Raw genomic sequence first — 26755 nt, 5'->3', positions numbered from 1 at the left:
CTTCTCCGCGCAAGTGTATCTCGTTATTTTTATACTGATGAGATGATTTGGTGCTGTGTCTGTGCGGATGTTTTATTCTATTATATTCTGAATTGTATTCTTATTTTTTATTTTCTGACATAGGCTACTGGAAGCCTAAAAATGTGAATCCTTTGAAAATATAAAAACTAGATTTTTCCCCCACAATTTAACACTAACTATTAACTATTGTTATGTATTTGATTTCCACACAACCAACCTCATCACACACACTCAAAGTTTAAATAAGATTAAACATTCCTCGCGTGAGTTGTTCTTCCTATAGTACTACCATAAAGAGAAAAAAACACAAGGTTACTGTCAAAAAATATGTAGCTTACCTAAGCACTCTGTTGTAGTAAACAAAATGTACCCTTTAATTGTCCCATTATGACAGTCCACCCTACCGCTGACTTAAATTAAGAATTTGAACCTTGAAAATTGTCTTTCAAAAAGTGGATTACAGTACAGTGATAGCTCAATAAAATAAATGGTCTCTCTGGGAGAGAGTGCAATGGCTGAACATTGAACTGTGGTAATGCTGTGCTATCATCCCTGGCATGGCAATTCTGTCCTCCAGAAGCACCAATGACTGACCCACACAGTCATGTTTAAGCCACTGTTATTTTACCCCTACCTACTACTCTGACAGCACTAGATTATAACCCTTTCCTGCATAGGCTACAATGCCTTTTACTCTCTTGCTATGTGCTATGGTATGACAGTATGGAGTCAATACATGCAGCTTGATCTCTAACCTTTATGAAATATTTCTGTTGAAAGCAGAATTGTCTTTTCTAAACTTCTGTCAAGAATTTTTGCAATATGTTTGTGTCTGTTTATGTATTTTATTGCCATTTGCGGTTTGACTGTGTTCCTCTTTTAACCTTCATACATTTTGTATCCTTGTGGTAACATAACGTTATTATACAAAGGTTCTGCACAAAGCAGATAATAAAGTATATTCTTTTGCAATATTTTTTTAAAAGCAGTGTTTGGTTTTATGAGAAAGAAAATAATGAAACCAAAGAGAAAACAAGCCAGACAGTTGCCTTTTCAATGTTATTTATTCATGACATTTCAGATTCCAAGTGCACAAAGTCCTTCATTAAATTTTTTTTATCCCCTTAGTCCGTGAATACTGGATGGACATGAATAGTAATGCAACATTTGACCTTCAGTGCACCTCACTCGAGCTCACATTTCATTAAGATGATGAAAAATGTACAATCATTTTGGACAGCATAATTTGTAAATAGGTTTTTACACAGGAGTCGCTTTACACTGTGCACAGCTAGCATAGCTTAGTCCTCTGATGATTTGTTTAAGTTGAGCATGCATGCTATAAAATATCTGCAGGTACATATAAACCACACAGCAGTGCATCATGTCCTTATATGAGCCACGTGCGCAGGAATCGTGCCAGACTCTGCTGACAGCTGGCAACACTCCCATTGCACTGTATCTCGTCAACAGGCAAACCACGACGCTACAGTACGGGGCTACAGTATTGCCTAAAATACATTGTCATTAAGGTCTTCCTCAATATTGTCATGCTGTCATGTCCCAATCATAGGCTACAGTAGCCAAGCGCCTGCACTGCTAGTCAACGTGACGTCACACTCAGCATGGCGGTCAAGGTGACTCCGTCAATATTTCTTATCAGAAATGAATATTACCTGTATTTAAACTGTTTATTTCTATTGGATATGGACGCTAGCTTACCGATGCGGACGCATATATTATTGCTTTTTTTTAAAGGAACAGAATGGTCATCTTTCAGCATGTTTTCGTGGGCAAGTCGGCCTTGGAGAGAGAATTGAGTAATGTTTACCTTGTTACAGTGTATTTTGTATTGATCTAATGGAAGTTATTCCGCTACTTTTATTGTATAGCACGTTTATTGTGGTGAAGGTCGAGTAGGCGGTTCAGTAATTATATTGGCAAAGGCGACTATGTTGCTGGTGGCAGGGCTGATATTCAAATGTAGACTACGAGTCCTGTAGCCTATTACTGCTTTTCCAAACATCGAAACTTCAAAGACAAGCAACCGATTGCTGTCTCCGCATTAATTATTTTATTCTATTGTAGCCTATGCAGTGTCGTTGCGTCCTATGGAATTCTCATACTGTCATTGTATTACCACATTCATCAAGGTTTGGATTTGATGACTCCAACTGTATGTTTTAGGTGGAAACAACCGCAAGAGGCGATTCCAATGAACTGAGGACTATATTTCTGAAGGTAAGACTGTCATTCAGAGGACCCAATATTTTTATGGCACATAAATAGTCATTATTTATATTCTTGGATTCTTTAACTGCAGCCGTAATTGGATTCATTAAAATAGCATGTATCTTTTAATTTATTGTCTTTAATAATATAAGGTTATAACCTTGATTGTATGGCAAAGCTAGAGTATGGAAAAGCTACAGTTGAAAAAAGTTTTACATTATATTATTGCCAGGAGACCTACTGAGACCATCATTTAACTCTCTCTCTCTCTATCACACACACACACACACACACACACACACACACACACACACACACACACACACACACACACACACACACACACACACACACACACACACACACACACACACACACACACACACACACACACACAGAGAGAGAGAGAGATACACTGAGTGTGCTGTCTTTACTGTTCAATACTACAAGGAAAGGTCACACAAATACTTGGACTAATTCTGGATCCCCTTCACCAAGGAATTTCTCCTTGCCTAACTTCTTTTAGGGTGTGACATATGCTTGGATCTTCAGATGTCGGGAAGATTCAAACATACGTTCTTGTGCTTTACAAAGCCACACATAGTAACAAGCAGAAGGCTGTTAGGCCATTGTTTGGAGGGTAAACATGCTTCTTGCAACAGACAGCACAAGGGAGGGACTCCTTATTTGACCGAGTGCTATTTTAGGACCGCCTTCTTTCTTCATACAACACTGCACTGATTAATTCTGAAAGCACCCCAATTAATATTAGGCATAGCTTTTTTAATATGCACCTGTAATTAATATTAGGCATAGCTGTTTTAATACGCACCTGTAGTTAGTAATAAACATATCACAGTGAAATAGCTAGTTAATTAAAGGATGAAAGGGGGCCATTTTGTCCAATCTGCCTAATCTGATCAAGAAGCACTTGAGGCTTACTGTGAAGGCAAATTGATAGCAAATTATGTAGTGAATAAATGGGTTAATAAGATGGTTGGAATTAATACTTTATCTTAAAACATTAACTCAAGAGTGTGCAGTGAGATGTGGTCTCATGCATTCCTCGTGAAGGTCGCTTTCTCTCTCTTTTACTTTCTCTCTCACTCTTTCTTCCTTTCTTTTTCACTCTCTCGCTCTCGCTCTCTTTCACTACCTCCCTTCTCTCTCTCGCTCACTCACTTTCTCTCTCCCTGTGCTTGGCTGTATACCCAGAGCCTGGCCTTTATGCTGCCAGTTCATGCAGTGCTTGTGTTTCCTGAGCTATCTCTGTTCCAGCTTGTAACCCAAACCTGACTCTAAAACTGACCTTTCGTTTTTTAAGCCTAGACTAGAGGTCAGTTTTAGCACCACCAGTGCATGGGGTGCATGTTCTGCAGCAGCAGCAGCATAGCAGCAACAACATAAATGCTGTTGCTTTTTCCTTTCTAAGCAGTGTGCATGCATTCATTGCACATTATGTGTAACGTTATACATGGATTTGATTATCACTGTCCGTGTCTTAATTTAGAAATATATTTTTCAGATGACTTGGCAGTCCCTTGCAATGCCACAGCTGAAGCCCTAATGTCACACATATCATTATACGCTGCTCTAGTACTTATCTGTTACATTGTACTTACAACATCCCATATTGTGTATGAAATATAGTATACTGCATTGCACTTATCTCCATACATGATTGTGACACTTAACATGATAGTGGTTTGTGAAGCTTTGTTGCCTTGATGACTAGATATGCTACATCTTGTGCTGTGTCGTTGTGGGTAAAAAAAAAGAAAAACGATTTCTATCTATGAAGGTAATAATACAGCTTGATACTTTATTGAAGTGTTTTGAAAGCAAGTAGCTGAAGTTCTCTATCTGTTTATTCACTGAACAACTCAAATACATTACTGGAACACAATGAATTGCGAGAACTAGATTGTTTTGAACTATGGTCTTTTTGCCTAGCATTGATGAAATGTCTAGAAGCACATAATGTGAATCAAAGTATAACCATGGAGACAAAATCAAGATAGAACCACAGACACACTGCATCAGGTTGTCTGAACAAATCATTATTGTCAGAAGTAAAGTTACTGTAAGTGTTGTCAGATACAGTAGGTGTTGAGGGAACAGTGACTCCAGGCATGGAGTTTTGTAAGAGTATGAATTTTATATTGATTTTCTGAGCATTTACATTTTACACTCATCTGGGTCTTTTGTCTCCCTTCAGCATGCCAGTGTGGTTGAGGACGGGGAGCATTACATGTCCCCCAGGGACTTTGTGCAGAACTTCCTGGGTCTGCACAACCAGCCCGACCACAATCGCAAGACTGTGCAGCTGATCGCTGGAGTAGCCGACACCAGCAAGGATGGGTAAGTCGACTTCCACTACGTCTGAGGTAGATAATCTTCAACATTAGTGACCCTGATACAGAATGGGTTAACAAGAGTTTCTACAAGACATCATACAGCGGAAATGGAATTGAGACTAACACTAGCATTTTGATGACAGTTTCACTATCTACAAGAATCCAATGTAACCCTGCGATACACACTGTGGTTCAAAATGTTACATGTACAGATATAGGATCTTAATTTGATCACCCTGTTGCAGGAGAACTTTCCTGCAATTCAGGAAATGTAAAACGTGCAGTGTATTTGTGGTATAAAAAGCCTTTTGAAGTTAATAACTTCCACTTTGAAATTTCAGACCTGATTTTCCCTTATGAAAAATGTATCAACCCCTACAAAAATGTCAATTAATTATAGTCCACTAGAGAGGAAACGGTATGAAAATGTCATATCACAATTATAGTGACCAAATGATCACGGTTATCAGTATTATTATTGTTAAAATGTGCTGGAAATTTTCAAAAAGTACTGATACACACACTGAAATCATTTCACCAAGGTTTATATTGAAAACCAACAAACAAATAAAATTAGCAGCACTATGTAACGATTGTTCTCCTCCTCGTCTGAGGAGGAGCATGGATCGGACCAAAACGCAGCGTGTTGTGAAGACATGATTTTATTTAGACAAGACGAACACGAAGTACACTTGATAAATTACAAAATAACAAAAACGACGTAGACCGACCTGAACATGAGAACTTACATATAACGAAGAACGCACGAACAGGAACAGACTAGACAAACGAAACAGTCCCGTGTGGTACATACACTGACACGGAAGACAATCACCCACAAACAAACGGTGTGAACAGCCTACCTTAATATGGTTCTCAATCAGAGGAAACGTAAAACACCTGCCCCTGATTGAGAACCATATCAGGCTAATTAACAATGAACCTAAACATAGAAACACATAACATAGAATGCCCACCCAGTTCACGTCCTGACCATACTAAACAAAGACAAAATAAAGGAAATAAGGTCAGGAACGTGACAGTACCCCCCCCTCAAGGTGCGGACTCTGGCCGCAAAAACTGAACCTATAGGGGAGGGTCTGGGTGGGCATCTGTCCACGGTGGCGGCTCTGGCTCAGGACGTTGTCCCCACCGCACCATAGTCAATCCCCGCTTCCGTAGCCTCCTCCCAATGGCCACCCTCCAAATTAACCCACCTGGATTAAGGGACAGCACCGGACTAAGGGGCAACACCGGGATGAGGGGTAGCACCGGACTGAGGGGCAGCACCGGACTGAGGGGCAGCTCCGGACTGAGGGGCAGCTCCGGACTGAGGGGCAGCTCCGGACTGAGGGTCAGCTCCGGACTGAGGAGCAGCACCGGACTGAGGAGCAGCTCCGGACTGAGGGGCAGCTCCGGACTGTCTAACAACTCTGGCTGGTCATGGCTGGCTGACGGCTCTGGCTGGTCATGGCTGGCTGACGGCTCTGGCTGGTCATGGCTGGCTGACGACTCTGGCTGGTCATGGCTAGCGGGCGGCTCATGCTGCTCCTGTCTGGCGGAAGGCTCTAGCGGCTCCTGTCTGGTGGACGGCTCTAGCGGCTCCTGTCTGGCGGACGGCTCTGCGGCTCCTGTCTGGCGGACGGCTCTAGCGGCTCCTGACTGACGGACGGCTCTGAAGGCTCAGGACAGACGGGCGGCTTTGAAGGCTCAGGACAGACGGGCGGCTTTGAAGGCTCAGGACAGACGGGCGGCTTTGAAGGCTCAGTACAGACGGGCAGCGCAGGCGGCGCTTGGCAGACGGACAGCTCAGACGGCGTTGGGCAGACGGCAGACTTTGGCCGGCTGAGGCGCACTGTAGGCCTGGTGCGTGGTGCCGGAACTGGAGGTACCGGGCTAAGGACACGCACCTTAAGGCTAGTGCGGGGAGCAGCAACAGGACGCACAGGACTCTGGAGACGCACAGGAGGCTTGGTGCGTGGTGCCGGAACTGGTGGTACCGGGCTGGAGACACGCACCATAGGGCTAGTGCGTGGAGGAGGAACAGGGCTCTGGAGACGCACAGGAGGCTTGGTGCGTGGTGCCGGAACTGTTGGTACCGGGCTGGAGACACGCACCATAGGGCTAGTGCGTGGAGGAGGAACAGGGCTCTGGAGACGCACAGGAAGCCTGGTGCGTGGTGTTGGCACTGGTGGTACTGGGCTGGGGCGGGGAGGTGGCGCCGGATATACCGGACCGTGCAGGCGTACTGGCTCCCTTGAGCACTGAGCCTGCCCAACCTTACCTGGTTGTATGCTCCCCGTAGCCCGACCAGTGCGGGGAGGTGGAATAACCCGCACTGGGCTGTGTTGGCGAACCGGGGACACCATGCGTAAGGCTGGTGCCATGTATGCCGGCCCGAGGAGACGCACTGGAGACCAGACGCGTTGAGCCGGCTTCATGGCACCTGGCTCAATGCCCAATCTAGCCCTACCAGTGCGGGGAGGTGGAATAACCCGCACCGGGCTATGCACACGTACAGGAGACACCGTGCGCTTTACCGCATAACACGGTGTCTGCCCGTACTCTCGCTCTCCACGGTAAGATCGGGAAGTTGGCGCAGGTCTCCTACCTGACTTCGCCACACTAACCTTTAGCCCCCCCCCAAGAAATTTTTGGGCTTGACTTACAGGCTTCCTACCGCGTCGTCGTGCTGCCTCCATTCGCCGGTATCCCTCCTCACACTGCGCCAGAGAATCCCAGGCGGGCTCCGGCCTTCTCCCTGGGTCGATCGCCCACCTGTCGATCTCCTCCCACGTAGTGTAGTCCAGATTTTGCTCCTGCTTCCGTGCTGCCTCCTCATACCGCCGCCTCTCAGCTTTAGCTGCCTCCAGCTCTTCACGAGGGCGGCGATATTCTCCAGTTTGTGCCCATGGTCCTTTACCGTCCAGTATTTCCTCCCATGTCCAGAAATCCTGCAATTACTGCTGCTGCTTTTTCCCACGCTGCTTGATCCTTGGTAGGTGGGTGATTCTGTAACGATTGTTCTCCTCCTCGTCTGAGGAGGAGCATGGATCGGACCAAAACGCAGCGTGTTGTGAAGACATGATGATTTTATTTAGACAAGACGAACACGAAGTACACTTGATAAATTACAAAATAACAAAAACGACGTAGACCGACCTGAACATGAGAACTTACATATAACGAAGAACGCACGAACAGGAACAGACTAGACAAACGAAACAGTCCCGTGCGGTACATACACTGACACGGAAGACAATCACCCACAAACAAACGGTGTGAACAGCCTACCTTAATATGGTTCTCAATCAGAGGAAACGTAAAACACCTGCCCTTGATTGAGAACCATATCAGGCTAATTAACAATGAACCTAAACATAGAAACACATAACATAGAATGCCCACCCAGCTCACGTCCTGACCATACTAAACAAAGACAAAATAAAGGAAATAAGGTCAGGAACGTGACAGACTATGCACTTTTTATGTGCATAAACATTACAATAATAACATTAACATTAAAGATGGCACCATGTGGCCATGAGAGGTAAAAGTTTCCCTAGTGCAGGTTTTAATGAACACAACCTTAAGTAAGCAAAACAAATAAACAAACAACAAATAACATTAGCAGCACTCACTTTGTAGTGAGGCACTGTAACCTTCATCAGCCTCAGAAAGCCAGGCCTCTCAACAATTTAAAATGGCATCATGTCCTTTGCAATGTAATATGAAAGGGCTGCCGTGAGATCTTGAACATTTTTTGATGTGGGTGCATAAGCAGCCTGCCTTTTAAATGCTTGCTGGAGTGTCTGTGTCACAACTGTAGATGAGGAGGGACTAGTAGCATCACTGGGTTTGCCTGCTACACGCCCACTCTGTGAACAAGGAAATAGCAAATGCATTATTATTATTATTATTGGTGTTGTAAACGTTCTAATTCTAATTCTAATTATTCACTTACGCACGCACGCACGCACGCACGCACGCACGCACGCACACACACACACACACACACACACACACACACACACACACACACACACACACACACACACACACACACACACACACACACACACACACACACACATATGCAATGACCCCATGCACAATTTACAGTGAGCGCAACAATTTACATAAATACAGGAGGCTTGTATAGGAGTCTACAGTGTTTCTCCTGTTGGAACACTTTTACAACCAAGTCGACGTCTGCCGTATTTTAAATGATCAAAATATGTTGGTTGGGTGACTAAACTACATAACGTGTTATCGTGTGCAATGGGCGAATAGTCTGCAGACACATGACGCATACAGCAGCAGAACAACGTGTAGTGTTTTTACAAGAGTAGGTAACACTGAAAGCTTCAGTTTACGTTATTGACAAGCTATTAGCAAGTTAGACAGACAAACCATGACATTTTCCCCCATTCCGAAGTCCCCACATCATGCATTGAGCTAAAAGTTAACTTACCTTGCATTCGCTATAAAGTAGTGGGTGGTCATCACGAAGATGACTCAAGAGATTTGAAGTGCTGCCCCCTTTCGCAGCAATTTGTTTTTGCATGTTCTGCAGACCGGGTGACCATCTTCGATTAAGTTTCCCTCAGCACTCTTGTAAAACCCAAAATACGACCACACTTCAGACTTAGTCCTCTTAGAAGGCTGAAAAATCTCCCGAGCGCTGTCACTGCCTTCCGCCATGTTTTCACACAAAACAAAACCCACGTTGCATGCTGCGCCTGCGTCAGACTGTTGCTAACTTTGGATGATGCTGGGCAATATTTACAGTGAGTTTTTCAAACCATGGTAATCAAACACGGTTTTTATGATAATTCAAATTTTAAACGGTAATACTAATCGTCGTGAATTTTACCGTGGTTTGTCGTGAAACCGGTGACCATTTCAGCGCTATAATCCACATAATAATTCACATTTCCTGTTACTGCAGAATTATCCTGTTGTAGCAAACTGGCTCAAATTATGATCCTACATCTGTATTGGCATAGACACGGCTTGGTAAAGAGAAATCAGTCACAAGGAGAAAGTGGTTAATGATTCATCACAAGGTTGTTCACATTGCCTGAATAACCATATGGATCTGTTGTTTAGTTCCCATGTTTGTTTTATTGAATATCCACCTGATAAGATAAGCGGACATATTATTTGCATAATGCCAAAGACTGGAGATAGCATCTCGTTTAAATACCACTAAACAGCAAGTTCCTATCTACACCATAGACTGTAGAGCATATAATAAACATGAGTAAAATAAATTGTTATACAGCACTTGAACTTTTCTTGAAAACAAAATGCTCCAAAATCTAAAAGTGGTTGTTTTATCGACTGTTACTTTTGCTCTCTTGTATGTAAATGATACAGGTAGGCTACAGTTATTTGTGTGCTCAAATTAAGGGTTCCTGATGTACCTTTGGATTTGCAGAGAAATTTCTTTTTTTCAGATAGGACTCTTTCTTTCTTGTCCAAACAGACTGATCTCTTTCCAGGAGTTTCTGGCCTTTGAATCGGTTCTGTGTGTCCCGGATGCCCTTTTCATAGTTGCCTTTCAGTTGTTTGACAAGACTGGCACAGGGGACATCTCATTTGGTATGTACACGGGGATGTCCAGTGACCTGGTGTGTGGGGATGTCCGTCCTGTTGCATCCCAGTCCTGTCTGTTTCATGTCATAGCTAATGGGCACACTCCCATTGTGCAAGACCCATTTCTATGCAAGTAGTGGATGATATAAGAGTCATATATCGCATGTATAACTAAGGACCTTGTGCAAAAAAGTTGCTGTATAGCCGTTTTCAGTGTAGAAAATAAATCTAGGTCTCTCATGTGTGCTTAGTGTGTATTCAGTTCGTGTGTTAATGTGTCTCTCTATACTGGGCTTCTGGAGACTGCAGCTTCTATTCTAGAGGTGTCTTCTAAGAGAAGAATAGTGTCAGCTCTGAGCAGCTGTGGGTAATACCACCTCATAATAAGTCACATTTTACAGGGGGAGAAATCAATCCAGCGTGTCACAAAAACAGGGACAAAAGATTGGTTACAATGCTCATTGTGCAGCACGGGCCCCCATGAAGGCGATAGAAAATGAAGGCAGTGCTCAGACACAGTGTCCTAAATATGCTTAGAACTCACACAATATGAAGGCGATGGGATTGTCAGCAAGGCCGTATTCCCCCTCTGTGCATATCGATTGGATTTGTAGGTTCTCAGAAATGAGATGAGGACATAACACTGTATGTTTTTTAGTTTTTCTTTCAATCTCTTGATGTTACTCATCAATCTTTCATTTGGCAGCCAATGTGCGGGACATCTTCAGCCAGACCACAGTGCACCACCACATCCCCTTCAACTGGGACTGTGAGTTCGTCAGGCTCCACTTTGGCAGTGACAGAAAGAAGAACCTCAGCTACTTGGAGTTCACCCAGTTTCTGCAGGTACAGTATAGGCATGGACATTACCAGCCACCATATGAACAGTACAAATACATGTTTTTTTATTTTTTATAACTTACATGTTGGAGGCAATTCTTCTATCACGGTTTAGATAGAAATGGTCCGATTATAATAGCATAATAAACACACCATTATGTAACGTATTGAAGTTGTAACAAATATAAGTAATCCCCAAAACAGGGTGTGGTATGTATGTGAGTATTATATGAGCCATAAAAGCAGTAGTATGGCTGTGGACGTAGCTGGTTTGGAGGGAAGGGGTTTGTGGGCTCAGATGAAGCTGGGTGGTCTGGGAGTTGGAATGACTTGGCTGTGGTTCCACTACTCTACTGTGTGTAAAGCCTCATAGCAGTTTGCGGTGGATCATGGTTTACTAAGGGTTCCCACCAATGCGTCAAGGACTCTTGTTTGGGACCCTTTTCTTTCGAACCAACATTTGGTTTAGCTGTTATTTCGCTGCTAACGTTTTGCAACGTTGTTTCCAGCGTACACATTCTTGAACGTGATTCAGCTCAATCTAACGTAGTTGTAAACAAAACAAAAACATTTTTTTAACAGAATAAGTTCTGCCACCTCGTGGAGGTTACATTGTTCCAGTCTAACTGCAATAACAAAAAAGTTACTGTTTGTATACAAGGAAAATAAACAGTGCCTGTAATGTGGGTCTTATGTGCTACAGTATCCATCTGTAGTGCAGCGTCTTAGTACTGGACAGATGTAGGATCTTAATGTGATCACTCTTTTGTTGCTGAGAATTTTCCTGCACAGCAGGAAATGCAAACCTGTAGTATATTTGAGGTTTAAAAAGGCTTTCTAAAGTTTGTAATTTCCACTTTAAAGTGTCAGACTTGATTTGCCCTAACGAAAAGTGTATCAGCGCCTACAAAAAAATTCAATTTATTATAATCCACATAATAATTAATATTTCCTGTTGCTGCAGGACTATTTTCCTGCTATAGCAAACTGGCTTGAATTAAGATCCTACATCTGTACCTGCATTTGGTTATCAAAGTAATCCCCAACTCTTACAAGATATGGAGTAAAAGTGTATAGTATAGAAAAAAGTTAGCATGATGCACTGTATTCTGTTATGGCACAATGAGTTATGTATATAGATGAGAGGTATCCGCTGCTAGTATGTGATCAGCTTTGACAGCAGAGCTGACCCTGGGGCAGTGGCCCCCCTGCTTCCCCTCTGATTGCATGGCTGTACTATTGAATCATCCCCGTGCTCCTCCTGACACACCTGCCTGCTCTCCTGCACAGGCCTGGGATCAGACTTCGGGGGGACATGGTTTTTATTAGACTCCTGAGAGACAGCGATGATTACAAGAGCCAGGGTCTAACACTGTCACATCTAATGCTTCCACATGCTCCAAAACAGCGTCCGACATCATCCAACATAATGTCGTGTTTTTTTCCAATGTTCCATTTCATCCCAGGTAATCTGATGCGTCTATGTCACAGGAGCCTGCTCTTTGGATATTTTGTTCAAACATACACCCTTTCCTCTCATTGTAGGAGCTGCAGTTGGAGCATGCCCGCCAGGCCTTCGCCCAGAAGGATAAGAGCAAGAGCGGTACCATCTCTGCCATGGACTTCAGCGACATAATGGCCACCATCCGCCACCATATGCTCACCCCGTTTGTGGAGGAGAACCTGGTCTCAGTGAGTTAGAGACCGCTATGGTCTCCCAGTTTCAACATGAGATGATTGTATGGGCACAGCATGCATGAGGAGACCTCACAGTGTCTGTTCCTCTCGCCATAGGCGGCTGGAGGCAGCACTTCCCACATGGTGAGCTTCTCCTACTTCAATGCCTTCAACGCCCTCCTTAACAACATGGAGCTGATCCGCAAGATTTACAGCACACTAGCTGGCACATACAAGGATACCCTCGTCACCAAAGGTACACATGTAGGATCTAAATTTGAGCCAGTTTGCTACGGCAGGAAATAAACCTGCAGCAACAGGAAATGCGAATAATTGTGTGGATTGTAATTCATTGACATTTTTTATAGGGGTTGGTAAATTGAAAGAAAAATAAGTCTTAAATTTGTAAGTGGAAATGTCAAACTTCAGAAACCTTTTTAAAACGAAAAAAACACTACACATTTTAAGTGTCCTGCTTTGCATGAAAGTTCTCCTTCAACAGGTTGATCAAATTAAGATTCTACATCTATAGCCTACTCCTGCTCATGCCTAATTTGAGGAAATGTGATTTCTGACATGAACTGAGCCTGTGCAGTACCATCATGGGTGTTTCACCTCTCTTGACAGAATGGTGTCAGGAAACACACGATCATTTTCCCTTAGCTCTAAGTAAATAAGGTAAATGAACACTGTAATATGATGTTTTATTAGTTTAGTCTGTTCCCTTAGATCTGTGGTATTGATAGTTGACCTGTTCTGATAGTTATCTATGTTATATTTTCCCTTTCACCTTTGTCGTGTACTGCTGATGTGGTTGGATACCCCTGCAGCAGGCCTACCTACCCACTGTATCTCTACATCCCTAGTCTTAATAAGTGACCCCTTGCCTGGTTTTTCTTACATAACATGCCTTCCTCTGTTCCGTATTGTTCCACAGAGGAGTTTGTTAGTGCTGCCAACAAGTTTGGTCAGATCAATCCAATGGAGATTGACATCCTGTACCAGCTCTCTGGCCTCCACGCTCATTCTGGGTGAGGTTCAAACTCTCTCCAGTCTCAGTGACACATCACTGCTGCTTTGTACTTTTTACTCACACGCATACAACATGGCATTTGCGCTGCCAAATATTTAATTACTGTCCTCCACATGAATTCAATATATTTAACACATTTATTTTTAAATAGCTTTTTCTGATGAATCTGTGAATGGAAAAAAAGTTACATCTATATTTATTGGATGTAAATTATTGCCCATTCAGTTTAACAACTGTGGCTCCACTAGTTGATTTACAAGAGAAACGTAAGCATGGATACAGACTTTCCGATGCGTTGGGCCAGTGGGGAATATCTGTGTATCGCTGGCATTAAGACAGCTTTATTTACTGCTTAAGTTGTGGGCATATATCCAGCTTTGTTTGTCTGTTGTGTATACAAACGCATATTAAAGCTGCAATAACCTGAAGTTATAAGGCCGTAAAATGTCTGTGGAAAATCTTGCATCACCTCCGTGTGAGGGACGCTGTGTTTGGTTTTCCTGGCGTAACGTTGTGATTCTCCCCTGCTGTTCTGAAGAAAGCTCAACTTGGCGGACATCGAGAGGATAGCACCGTTGGAGGAGGGCGCACTCCCATACCACCTGGCTGAGATCCAAAGACAGGTACCCTGCCTGACTGACTGTCCACATGGAGCTTACTTGCTTCCTTTTAACTACTGCATACCTTCTTCTCCCACTTCTCATTAGAGAGCAACGAAAGGGAGTGTTTGATGATGGAATTAGCCGAGTGCTGATGTTTTCTCTTCCTTTGTGAATGTGCATTACGGACACCTAGGATAAAAGTCCACCCCCCCTCCCAATTATAGGTACAAAAGAGGAATGGATTGTTGCAATGTTCCCTTTTTCTAAAAGCCTGTCCCATTTTATTCAGTGTGGACATATACATCAGACGCTATCACATATCTGGGAAGCTTTTATCAGGATGGCTTTTCAGGGGTCTGCTGGTGTATGAAGCCTCTGGCTAAGTCTGTTAAGAGTAGGAGGCTCGGAGCACAGTGAGAGTGCTGGAGAGATGTGGCTCCTGGAGGCGGAAATAGTTCCTATCTTTCCGGACGACACAGTTCTGTAAATCAGACTGTGGTCTGGCCTTGGTCCACTCACGCTCCAGGACTTCTGCTTAGAGGTCTGGAATGTGGTTTTGGGGGAAAAGGAAAGACAAGAACATGTTGGTGTTCTCAGGTCTGGCCCTTTGTGGAAGTAGGCTAATTGCTTAAACCCTTTGATCAAGGCCTCGATCTCATTAGCATGCTGCCTTCAGTGAAAGCAGCTGGGGAGGTGGATGGTCCTGATCTGGGAGATGTTGCTCACTGCCCCAAGGAGGGCAGACACACTCTAACTGTTACTTAGACGGTGTAATAATGAATGTAGATACGTATCTTTACATGGGAAGGGCTTGTGAGATTAATCTGTTACACGGCACCACAGAGAAAATAAAGGGTCTCCACTTTCAACATCAAGAACAAAACCAGAGATCAGGCAGATAACGCAAAATCATGCTTAGTCAACTAAGCCTGAAGCCTCCAACCTCTCACTAGCTTCACCGTAATCAATGGATAGTTCTGGAAAGTTCTCCTACACAGCCATGTACTGTATCCGTAGCCAGAGTGTCTATGTAGTGACATACAATACTGGCTTATGAATAAGACTTATACTACGACGAGATGTCTACATTCCATAGCTTCCCTCCTCTGTTGAGTGGTCCATAACATTTTTCTTTCCACAATGTATCTGGTTCACTACAGTTTAATAGAAGTCGATTCATTCCTGGTGTTCTGATCCCCCGTCTTTTCTCCCTCCACAGCAAGCTCACGGGGATCCACATCGGTCTGTCTTGCTCCAGGCTGCAGAGTCTGCTTACAGGTTCGGTCTGGGCGCACTCGCTGGAGGTGAGTGACATGTCTGCGGAAGAGCCCCCGGCCCACTGAGGGGTAACCCAAGCCGGTCAGACTGGCGCACTGAGTCCCTGGGGCCGGGTCAGCCCATTGTGCTGCAGGGAGAGGTGCTCTGATCTGAGGCTCCCGCATTGTGCTGCTGTGCCACTGGTGGCTCCAGGCTGTCTTTGGAGCCGGAGCTTTGGAATGACACAAATCTTCCGGAACCGCTCTGGAATCTCCGTCTAATTACACTGGGAGGAACTGATACAAGGAACCTCTGACATGACAGCCATTGAGATAGGCACAGACGGAGAGAGAGAAAGCGAGAGAGAGAGAGAGAGAGTGTGTGTGTGTGTGTGTGTGTGTGTGTGTGTGTGTGTGTGTGTGTGTGTGTGTGTGTGTGTGTGTGTGTGTGTGTGTGTGTGTGTGTGTGTGTGTGTGTGTGTGTGTGTGTGTGTGTGTGTGTGCAACCAACATGCAACTTCCTAAGACCCTATGTCTGTGTGGGCTGTCGGTCTTTGAACCAGCAGCCGAGGAAGGTGATCAGCTCTGAATGATCAATGGACAGTTGAGGGAAAACGGTGCATCTCCATGGCGATGATGAGACCTTTCTCAACCTCTCCTGCTGACGAAGGGTGTCAGCTCTCTGCATGCTTGAGAGCCAGAGTCATTACAAGGCCTTTGATGTCAGAGACAAGACATGACAAGCCGCTGTGGCTAAGAGCTGCATTTAGGGCAACCTGCTGCATGGCTTCCTCCTCAGATAGTAGACACAATCTACACAACGGCTCTCCCACAGACTCCATAGTCAATACTCTGTCTAGGCCTAATGACTGTTTTTCTTGTTTATATGCCCACAGCAAAACAATAAAACACCAATCTTTAGCTATACTATACTAACCAATCTTTAGTACCTAAAAACTGTCTGCTAAATGGTTAAATAAGGATACAAATATTTGCTGTGAATATATGAACATCATAGAACATTATCACCAAGAAGAGTATGTTGATGGTGTGAATACAGTATGTTGATGGTGTGAATACAGTATGTTGATGGTGTGAATACAGTATGTTGATGGTGTGAATACAGTATGTTGACGGTGTGAATACAGTTTGTTGATGGTGTGAATACAGTATGTTGATGGTGTGAATACAGTATGTTGATGGTGTGAATACAGTATGTTGATGGTGTGAATACAGTTTGTTGATGGTGTGAATACAGTTTGTTGATGGTGTGAATACAGTATGTTGATGGTGTGAATACAGTATGTTGATGGTGTGAATACAGTTTGTTGATGGTGTGAATACAGTTTGTTGATGGCGTGAATACAGTATGTTGATGGTGTGAATACAGTTTGTTGATGGTGTGAATACAGTATGTTGATGGTGGGAATACTGTTTGTTGATGGTGTGTGATTTGCAGCCACGGGTGCGACGGCTGTGTACCCCATTGACCTGGTGAAGACCCGTATGCAGAACCAGCGCTCCACCAGCTCCTTCGTAGGAGAGCTCATGTACAAGAACAGCTTCGACTGTGCCAAGAAGGTGCTCCGATATGAGGGATTCTTTGGATTCTACAGAGGTATAAACTGAAGCCTGGTGAATGTGTTTCTATGATGTAATTCTAGATATGGTCATCGGGTCCTCCAAAACAGGTTATGTTGTTCTGCCGGTATCATCATCCGCATGGTTTGCATAACAGCAGAAACTTTTGCCTTCATGTTCTAAATTCACCAATTCCAAAGAGGGCCACATTGTCATTACCTAGCTAGCTGAAAACGTCCCAGAGGAAAAACGCAAACAGAATTCATGTAGTACTGTCAGATCCATGTTTTCCAGTGTAGTGATAACGGTGCTGAAGGCTTGTGAAATGTAACACTCCCACTGTGAGAGGGCTCTCAGACGAAGGAAGTCAAGACTGCCATCTACTGCTGCCTCCGCCACTGCAGCTCTTTGTTCGTCCTCTCTGCTCTGTCCTCCTTCCTCCCTCTTTATCTTTCCACACTGATGAGAGGGGGATTGACCGAGAGACAGACACGCTTGACGGTTTTCTGGCTGCATACCATGAGCAGTCACTCACTCGCTCCTTCAGAAGTTTTATCTGGCTCACTGAAGGACGGACGGTGAAACAGTATGGTGGTTATCAAGCGCTATAGCACTGCCCCCCCCCCCACCACCACCACCACCACCACCACCACCACCAGGGCCACACAGCTCTCTCTGTTCCACACCACACTGGGATCAGGCCACAACAATGCTGACCCCATACAACTGCCAGTGTCATATTTGATATTTTTGTTCATTTGAATGGGAGGCATTATCGTTTGCTGCGTCAGATGCATCAGCTGTACCTGTAAATATTGATTGTTTATTTTACCCAGACAAGAGCCATGCTGATGTCATTGTATGGACTGTCAATGGAATTATTCATTTCCAGTCAGTGTCTTCCACTGTCAGGTAATCTAAATGGACTCCATCCATGAATACTGTTTTTGCAGGTCTCGTACCACAGCTTATCGGTGTTGCCCCGGAGAAAGCGATCAAACTCACGGCAAGTCATTACAATCATTTCCCTTAGAGTGCTTTCACTTTCATTGCACAGTAAGGAAACGTTGTGTCAAACATGAATACCATCGCACAGAAAATACAATACGTCTTCCAAAATCCAAGAGGTGACCAGATGCACTCATTGTCATTCTCCTTGGAGTATTTCTTTCTTCGTAAGTGCGCATTGTGCTTGTCTGATTCTCTTCTCGTCTTACAGATGAATGACTTTGTAAGAGACAAATTCACCACAGAGGACAACACCATTCCCCTGTTTGCAGAAGTCCTGGCTGGTGCAACTGTAAGTATTGGCGCGAGGATGTCTTCCTATAGACAGTCTGTCCATACACAGAGTGAGGGCTGAAAATACTCTTGTGCTTCATGCAAAGCGAAGGGAAAGCCTTGGCAGCTGCTTCATTGACTCGCATAAATCTAATTGACCTTGAATGTGGGGTAAGTGGAACAAGATTTTTGTTGAAACTAAAACATTCTGTAAGATGTTCTCTTTCAGTTTTATGAACATTTGCATCTCATGGGTGTACATTTTGAATTCCAGACATTGAGCCAAGAACGGGGAAATTTGTTGTGGTTTTCAAACTCCCTTCAACTTCAAGGTTTAGCTTAATTCTTTCTGACTGATCTGAAACTACAATTATAAGCTTTTCCTTTTCAATTTGAATTATGGATATTGAGTTGTTGTATATAAATGTAATCTCTAAATCAAGCGTCCCACCAGTGTATTGACATCCTAAATAAGTAGGGGGGATGAATAGAAAGGTGCTCTTTGGTCTCTGAACCCTATAATTGGGCACAATTTGAGAAATGATGCCTGTGAATGGACTATTTTTACCTCAGCGTGCTAATTTGGCACACTAACGTTTGGTGAGTGCATTGGTTAAAAAGCGCGCAATTCCCTCTGCCTACCTCTCTACTAAATGAGTCCAAGTGAAACGAAACAGACAGGGCGGGGAGGAGAGCCTGCAGGTTGCCTACGGAGGGCAGGGTCTGTGGGGTTATGACCCCTGTCAGCCTGTAATTGGAGGAAGAAGGGCTGGAGGGCCATGGGATGGAGCTGGCTCTACCTCACTGTGATTGAGTTTGACAGGACTGCACATACCTGAGGCCTGATCTGCCATTGGCCCACAGGTCCATACACCATACAAGTACAACAACTAGCATAGCATGAACCCTATAGCTTTTTTGTTATAGGACTCCACCCTGCAATATTATCTTCCCTAATGTATTATATAAGCATTGATATTCATGTTTGTGAGATTTTCCCCATAGTATTAATTTCTTCATCTGATGAACATGGTCTTTATGTAAAGTAGTTTCACGTTTTAGAGCTGGGGTCTTCAACCTTTTCTTGCCCATGGACCCCACCATATGTTACCACAAAAGTAATCACATATCTTGTCTTATCATTAGGTGAATGATATTGGCAAGGAGAAGAATCAACATTTTAAAATGAATAGATTTGGTAGACAGTTTCATTATTTTGACCTCCCCACATTATAATTGGAAGAGGAAGTGTAAACTCTAACTCTAACATACTAGCTAGAAAGGTAACTCCAAATATATTTTTGGTAAAAGAGCATCTGTTTAGCTGGTTAGCCATGTGTTGGCAAAAAATGAATGGCCAAGTCAAGAAAGCTTAGCGGTAGCCAGCAACACTTGCCACACTAGTAGCCTATTTGTGTGTGCTTTTTCAAAACCAATGTCAAATATTCCAGTGAGTGTAATTTGCTCAATATTAGGAGTAGAGAAATAAAGTTCACATCATTACAAAGAAGATCCTGCATTCTCCTCTTTTTTACTGTAGGCGTGTAAAAAGAGAAAAAAATGTGTTCTGTTGTTGCTAGCGATATTCATAAAAACATTCACAGACCCCCTGCAGTACTTAGGGGTCCCCGGACCCCTGGTTGAATAACCCTGTTGTAAAGGGGCAAATGTTCTGCTAGTTTTTTGAGATGGACTGTAATGTTATCCTGACTGACTGAAATAATAAGTGTAGAATATAAGGGAGATAGCGACAGAGGGATGAATGCATAAATCTTCAGAGTAGCGGATATTCCCCTTCCACTTTGAAAATGACTAAACGTGCCTGAGCTTTTTTTAGGACAGCGCTCGGATGTTTACAGATAGGAGCCCTGCCCTCTGTGTCACCAGGCTTCCACGGGCCTGATTAGATTTGGAGAGGGTGATAAATGTCCCTGAGTCAGAGGGGCTGTGCCCTGGGGCATCCCTGTCTTGGCCCTGAGCAGAGCAGGGTGAGTCAGCGCTCTCCCCTGGGAGTGGAGTGAATTGGGGAAGTGTGCGGGGCGAGGCCCTCCACAGGAGGTGCCTGGGGGAGAGGGAAGGGGCAGAGGGCTGGTGCCGGGGTCAGGGCCTTCCAGCCTTGAGCCAAGCTTCTCCTCACACCACGCCTGTCTTTCCCTTACCCCACTGTTTCCTCCCTCAATGCCTGCTTGTTTCTCCTGCTCCCATCAAGGCCACTTTCTGACAGCGCGACATTGGCTTTAGAAAAGAGTGTCTTTTGTGTTTAAGTTTACAAAGCTAATTTGAAAATGCTTATTGGGGTGAAATACTAAGGCACCATAACTCATTATCATCCTCACCATGGGCTGACCCCTTAATCATAGGACACAAGTAAAAAATAAATAAAGAATTGAATTACTATAAGTGAGTACTTTCATTTGACAATTTAAGTTTAGCATTGTAAATCTAGATTTATTTGTGAGACGGAAAGTGAGTAAGACAGAAATAGTGTATTCAAGTGGTTCGACGGATTGAGAACTAAGATCTTATAACATTGCTGTTACTGGTGCTCTGTGACATGTACTGTTGCTTCTCACCCTTAACCTGGGTTGTGTCCTGCAGGCCGGAGGCTCCCAGGTGATCTTCACCAACCCTCTGGAGATAGTCAAAATCCGTCTCCAGGTGGCCGGAGAGATCACCACGTCCCGAAGGGTCGGTGCCCTGACCGTGGTCAGGGACCTGGGCCTCTTTGGCCTTTACAAGGTGGGTAAACACCTCTACATCGCAGCACCACTCACACATCACCTCTTAAAACCTCTGTTATAGCCTAACTCAACCACCCCTGCATGATGTCACCCCAAAGGGCAGCTTATGTTGCTGGGATGTTGAACAATACAAACTGTATGACTGTGTAACAATGCAGATATTATATATTACACAAGTTATATGAGAGTTCTGGTGAGAAGGCACAGTATGCAGTAGGATGACTAGCTAGATTCCCTACTGACTATTACAATCATATTATGTCTTTCCAAAACAGTGTTTAACATGCAGAGACCACGGCTGCCAACAACCAACAGAAAATTAGGGGGGTTTATGCTTTGCCACTGTTCTTTTCCAAGTTCTTGTGGGTTTACTTACATCTCGAGTAATGTGCTCATGGTCCATATTTTAATGAGAAGCAGACAATATGGAGCTTGTTAAAAGAGACTGACTTCCTCCCTGTGGATGGGCCCAGTAGACCACGGGTCCATGTTAATGCCGTCTCGGTGAGTGTCTGAGAGACTGTGTGCTGGGCCTGGGAGGGAGCTCTCTGGGGGCCCCGGCGGAAACCACGGGGGAGCAGCGCTGCCTGGGGGCCTTCTGGCATCTTCTGTGACCCACCACACCGCCAGGCTCCTCTGTGGGTTGGCTGAGGCTCACAGCCAGCCAACAATAATCCACTGGAGCTCCCAGGCCAGATGATCCCATAGCCACAGCGGCTGCCTCAACCACTGCAATTACCCTCGACACCATCCGGGTCAAACATATTGGAAAATATGAATTACAGTAGAATATTCAGTACAGTAGTCTAAACCTGGACTAAAGAGACCAGATGTCGACACTACTTAACTCATTTGATGTTGATGATTCCACATTAACATTGTGCAATATACTGTACTGTATTTTCAGTATAGAATCTTTTTCTAAAGCACTCAAAGCGTTATCATGAGAAAATATCTTATAGAGATCCAGGCAGGTCCAAATGCATTTTACATTTCATGGACCATGAAAATGCGATGTTAGTTATTTTGGGATATAGATAATAAATCCTTTGCGTTTGTGTGTCCTAGGGAGCAAAAGCCTGTTTTCTGCGTGACATCCCGTTCTCTGCCATCTACTTCCCTGTGTACGCCCACACCAAGGCTGAGTTTGCAGACGAACAGGGCAGAATTGGGCCTTTGCAGCTGCTCACTGCTGGTGCCATAGCAGGTAGCTAGCGCTAACAACCACAGCTGCAAACCTCACCATCTCAACCTATAGACATAGCATCGACACTAGCCCCGAAGAAATGCTTCAAATCAATTAAGAATTTGTAATCATATACCATATATTCAATGATTGTAATCTACTTTCTATAACAGTAAATGACTGGATATTCTGTTCCTTTTCTATTTTAAACCTGCCAATGTACTGCACTGCTTGCCGTCAGTGGTGATACTATTCCTGCATAGTGAGAGTGCCTCATTATGTGGGTTGTGCAACACCTCCTAAGGTATACCTGCTGCCTCCCTGGTGACCCCTGCCGATGTCGTCAAGACCAGGCTTCAGGTGGCGGCCCGCGCAGGCCAGACCACATACAACGGAGTCATAGACTGCTTCGGGAAGATCATTGCTGAGGAGGGCTTCAGGGCCCTGTGGAAGGGAGCAGGAGGTAGGGACAGACTCCTCAAATGAGCAGTTTCATGACTGGGAAATTAGGCACTCTGTGGCTCCCATAATTGCTCTCTTGAAGACATCAGAGAAAATGGGAAATCCCACATTGTAATTTGAACCTCTCTCCCACCAGCCCGTGTCTGCAGGTCCTCGCCACAGTTTGGTGTAACCTTGGTGACTTATGAACTCTTGCAGAGATGGTTCTACATTGACTTTGGAGGACAGTGAGTATTTCTGCTTGGTTCACCTTTAGTGAACTGAAGTACACTTACAAGGATGTCTGGCATTGTATGTTAATTATCCTTCACAAATCTTTTCCCCCCAGTCGCCCCACCGGTTCTGAGCCAACTCCTAAGTCGAGGATCTCCGACCTTCCCCCTGTAAGTGCCGACCACGTAGGAGGCTACCGTCTGGCTGCTGCCACGTTCGCTGGCGTGGAGAATAAGTTTGGTCTACACCTACCCAAGTTCAAGTCTTCTGGAGCGTTGTCTGTTAGCCAAGCCCCAGCAGTGCCCAAAAAGGAGCCTACAGCTTCGTAGGCCGTCTTTCCCTCAACACTTTACTGCTAAATGGCTGCAACTCTTTGAGTAGGGTGTCTTACATTATAGCATTGAAAAGGAGTGGCGTTACCATGTTTCTTGAAGCGAGGCTTTGGTGAGGATGTCTCTGAAATGTGATTGACGAGACTTGAAAGGACATAGATGTGTTTCGAAAGTATTTATTTTAAAATCATGACCAGGGTCTTGGGAAATAATTGTAATGTATTTATTTTGTTGAAATAAATCGTCAATGGATTCATTTTAATTGTGTGAAAAGTACATTCTGAGATTCATGACACGATATGTGGAAGACGCTCTCTGGGTCACACAAAGGGAAGCCTTTCTTAGACACTACATACAGGCAGTATGGATACTGAATCCATACCGCAGATATCAAGCAAATTTCCAATACAGCATTATATCCTGAGGTATTCTACAGATTCTGGTTCTGATATCCTAAGTGTCACATTTTTGTTTCAGAGCAATAGTCATGTACAAAGACATTCAGAAGAAAGGTGAAGGTAACATTTTGGGATATATTACAAAACAAGTGGACATTTGGCGCATCTAGGTTAAACGAACATAGAAAAACACTGGCTAACAGTATAATGAAACCACTACATTCCTCTGTGCCGTAATGATGATAGATCTAGTCTACTACACTTCAAGTGGACATGGGCATTGAAGCACAGAGTGAACAACAAACACCAGTCATGATGACAGCAAACATGCTCAGGGTTGTGTAACCACAAACAACTAGAGTGGCCAGTGAAACTGAACCTGCAGCTAAACCCACAACACTACCGTATGGAGTTGACACGGTGCCTTTAAGGCATTATGGATCTTGAGTTCAACTGATTTGTATTGCAGAGTAAGACGATGGCTTTGTTTCTTGTAGGTTGATAGATAGCCCTGTTAGTTATCCCATCAGACTGGTGTGCTTAACCAGCCAAAGGAGAAGTTAAGTATGTGTATTAAATCTGAGTACATTTCCAAAGAAAGGATGTCCACATGCCTAAACACTGTTGCAATTGCGCCTTTTCCTCCAATCAAAACGAGGCTGACATTATGAAGCCTGTCACTGGTCCCTAGACCGGCGTTTTCATGGTTGATCAGGCAGAGAGGCGCTGAGCGGCAAGCTCCTCGGCATCATCCCGGTTCTCGTTGATCTCCGCCAGGGTTCGGACAAAGCGGGTCCACTCGTCGTTGCGTGGAACAGCGATTTGCTGGGGGGGGGGGGATAAAAATATTGATATGGGTGAAAATACTAACATATTGTTGAAGCTGGGACACTCAGGGTGCAAGGGGATCACTGGCAATCTTCCAACTGTCACAGAGACTTGACCCGTCAGTGGCAGAAATCAGGAGGGGGTGGGAGCTGCTCTCTATCTGCAGCTCACCACTCACTGACCTGACTGACACAGAAACTCAGACCCTCAGGAGACGTCTCCGTCCAGATAGCTAGCCTCTGACAAGACAATGGCTTAATTGTTGTCCGAAGAAATGGAGCATAAAGTATTACCAGAACCCCTTCACTAGAGAAAAAACAGGAATAACCCTGTTGAACCTCTCAAAATAAGTGCATTTCTTTTTTCAATACTTTATTAATATTAATTAAGTACTTATTTGTATCATTCTGCCTGAAATGGAGTACCTTCACAAAACTGTTTAGATTTAGCCTACATCTCAATTCTGTCTAAACTGTCTGAATGCAACACACCTGGAGATTACCCTTACCAAAACATATGAAGAATGCCATGCGTTTTAATGGCACAGTAAAGGCTTTTAACCCACTCACCTCTCCAACATCATAGACCAGGATCTGTCCATCAGAGTCTCCCACGGCTATCTCTTTGCCAGAGTGGGCCCAGCGCACGCGGTTCAGGGCTGGGTTCCCCTCCACTGTGGTACTGGCTGTAGGAACCTGCAAAAGAAAAAAAAACGTATTTGTCAACACCAATACTGATTCACTGACATCTGTGACACTATGGGCCGGTTTCCCCAGACACAGATCAAGCCTAGTCCTAGACTAAAAAACATTCTCAATGAAGAATCTGTGTCAGGGAAACCCCCCCCCTACAGATGCTGCAACACGTATAAAAAGGGGGCATGTGAAAGAGTGCCAGGTAACGTTACCTCAGTGTCGTTGTTGAGGTTCCACAGATCAAGATGGCCCACTCCGTCCACACACGCAAACAGAGCCGGGTGAGTGGGGGACCACATGACGTCATAGACGTAATCCGAGTTGTCCTCGAACGAGTACAGTGGCTTGTTGTTCTGGAAGAGAGTAAACGGAGGCGGCGCGTGAAAACACATCCACTCTGAACTGACCGTGCGCAATACAAAATATCTGGATTAAAGCTAAAACACAGACGCACACGGATCTTTGTGGGGCTAATGGAGTCCAAATTTACAAAAAAAAATTAAGAACACCTTCCTAATATTGAGTTGCATCCCCCCTTTTGCCCTCAGAACAGCCTCAATTCGTCAGGGAATGGACTCTACAAGGTGTTGAAAGCATTCCACAGGGATGCTGGCCCATGTTGACTCCAATTCTTCCCACGGTTGTGTTAAGTTGGCAGGATGTCCTTTGGGTGGTGGACAAGGCATAAAATTAACACCCACCACCTGCCAAATGCGGGTGGATTTTAGCATTGGCGGATGTCTATTTCACCAGTCATGTTGGCATTTATAGTAAAATAAATGCTGCAGTAGCTGTTTCCAAGTATTTCTGCAGTTTTGTTTCATAGCTGGTAAATGAATCGCACAAATCCTATATAGCCTATCACACCTCACCCTGCAACACTGCCTAGCTGGGAGCTGTGCTCATGTGAAAGATTCATTTTTCGAAGGCACAGGCATAAAAGTTGGACTAATTTAGTTGAAATGAAAGTCTACTGAAGTGAGACTGTCCTTGTGTTTCTTGGCTATTTACATTGTTTTGTTCACAAGCGAGGTTGTTTTTCTATGTTTGAGTTTCAACTGCTAGGGAAGAGAAGACAACGCTGCTACTAAGTCAGACTCAATCTCACAGGCACAAACATGACTAGAGTCGCATCACCACGGTAACCTCCTGCCCTTAAAGGGGAAGGTGACATTTTTTTGTCTCTTCTTTGATATTTTGGTTAAGACTCAGGTCACAAAAAAGAAAATGAAACAATATACCACATTACTTCTTACCAGAGTTGTAGACTCGAGTCTGACTCAAGTAAAAAATGTGATGACTTGAGACTCGACTTCATTGAAAAGCAAATAACTTGACACTTGACCCTCAAGACTTGGGACTAGACTTTGACTTGAGACTGATGTCTGGCCAGGTTTGGTAATGTTTTGTCACTCATTT

The 26755-nt window shown here is 44.2% G+C and overlaps 2 protein-coding genes across 8 annotated transcripts in view; one reads left to right on the top strand and one right to left on the bottom strand.

Annotated features, from left to right (window-relative positions):
* The first annotated feature begins 1540 nt into the window (after positions 1-1540).
* Positions 1541-23677, top strand: LOC139538489 (electrogenic aspartate/glutamate antiporter SLC25A12, mitochondrial-like). The gene is made up of 18 exons (XM_071340585.1): positions 1541-1658; positions 2209-2262; positions 4472-4614; positions 10102-10217; positions 10918-11057; positions 12597-12743; positions 12846-12984; positions 13666-13759; positions 14300-14384; positions 15583-15667; positions 17079-17237; positions 18154-18206; positions 18420-18500; positions 21080-21220; positions 22291-22429; positions 22713-22871; positions 23007-23097; positions 23199-23677. The coding sequence occupies exons 1-18, from the start codon at positions 1647-1649 to the stop codon at positions 23410-23412; spliced, it is 2052 nt and encodes a 683-aa protein (XP_071196686.1). The 5' UTR covers positions 1541-1646; the 3' UTR covers positions 23413-23677.
* Positions 23576-26755, bottom strand: part of LOC139538490 (dynein, cytoplasmic 1, intermediate chain 2a) — a 22909-nt gene continuing 19729 nt past the window's right edge. For all 7 annotated transcript variants that reach the window (XM_071340586.1, XM_071340591.1, XM_071340593.1 and 4 more), the window contains 3 exons: positions 25549-25689; positions 25211-25336; positions 23576-24638 (listed from right to left, as the gene is read on the bottom strand). In XM_071340586.1, coding sequence (XP_071196687.1) covers positions 24525-24638; positions 25211-25336; positions 25549-25689 — 381 coding nt within the window. In that variant the 3' untranslated portion in view covers positions 23576-24524. The remainder of the gene's footprint in view (positions 24639-25210; positions 25337-25548; positions 25690-26755) is intronic.

The sequence above is a fragment of the Salvelinus alpinus genome, chromosome 14 (assembly GCF_045679555.1).
Source record: "Salvelinus alpinus chromosome 14, SLU_Salpinus.1, whole genome shotgun sequence".
NCBI lineage: Eukaryota > Metazoa > Chordata > Actinopteri > Salmoniformes > Salmonidae > Salvelinus > Salvelinus alpinus.
Note: the sequence above shows the minus strand (reverse complement) of the source record. Positions and strands in the feature narration are given on the sequence as shown.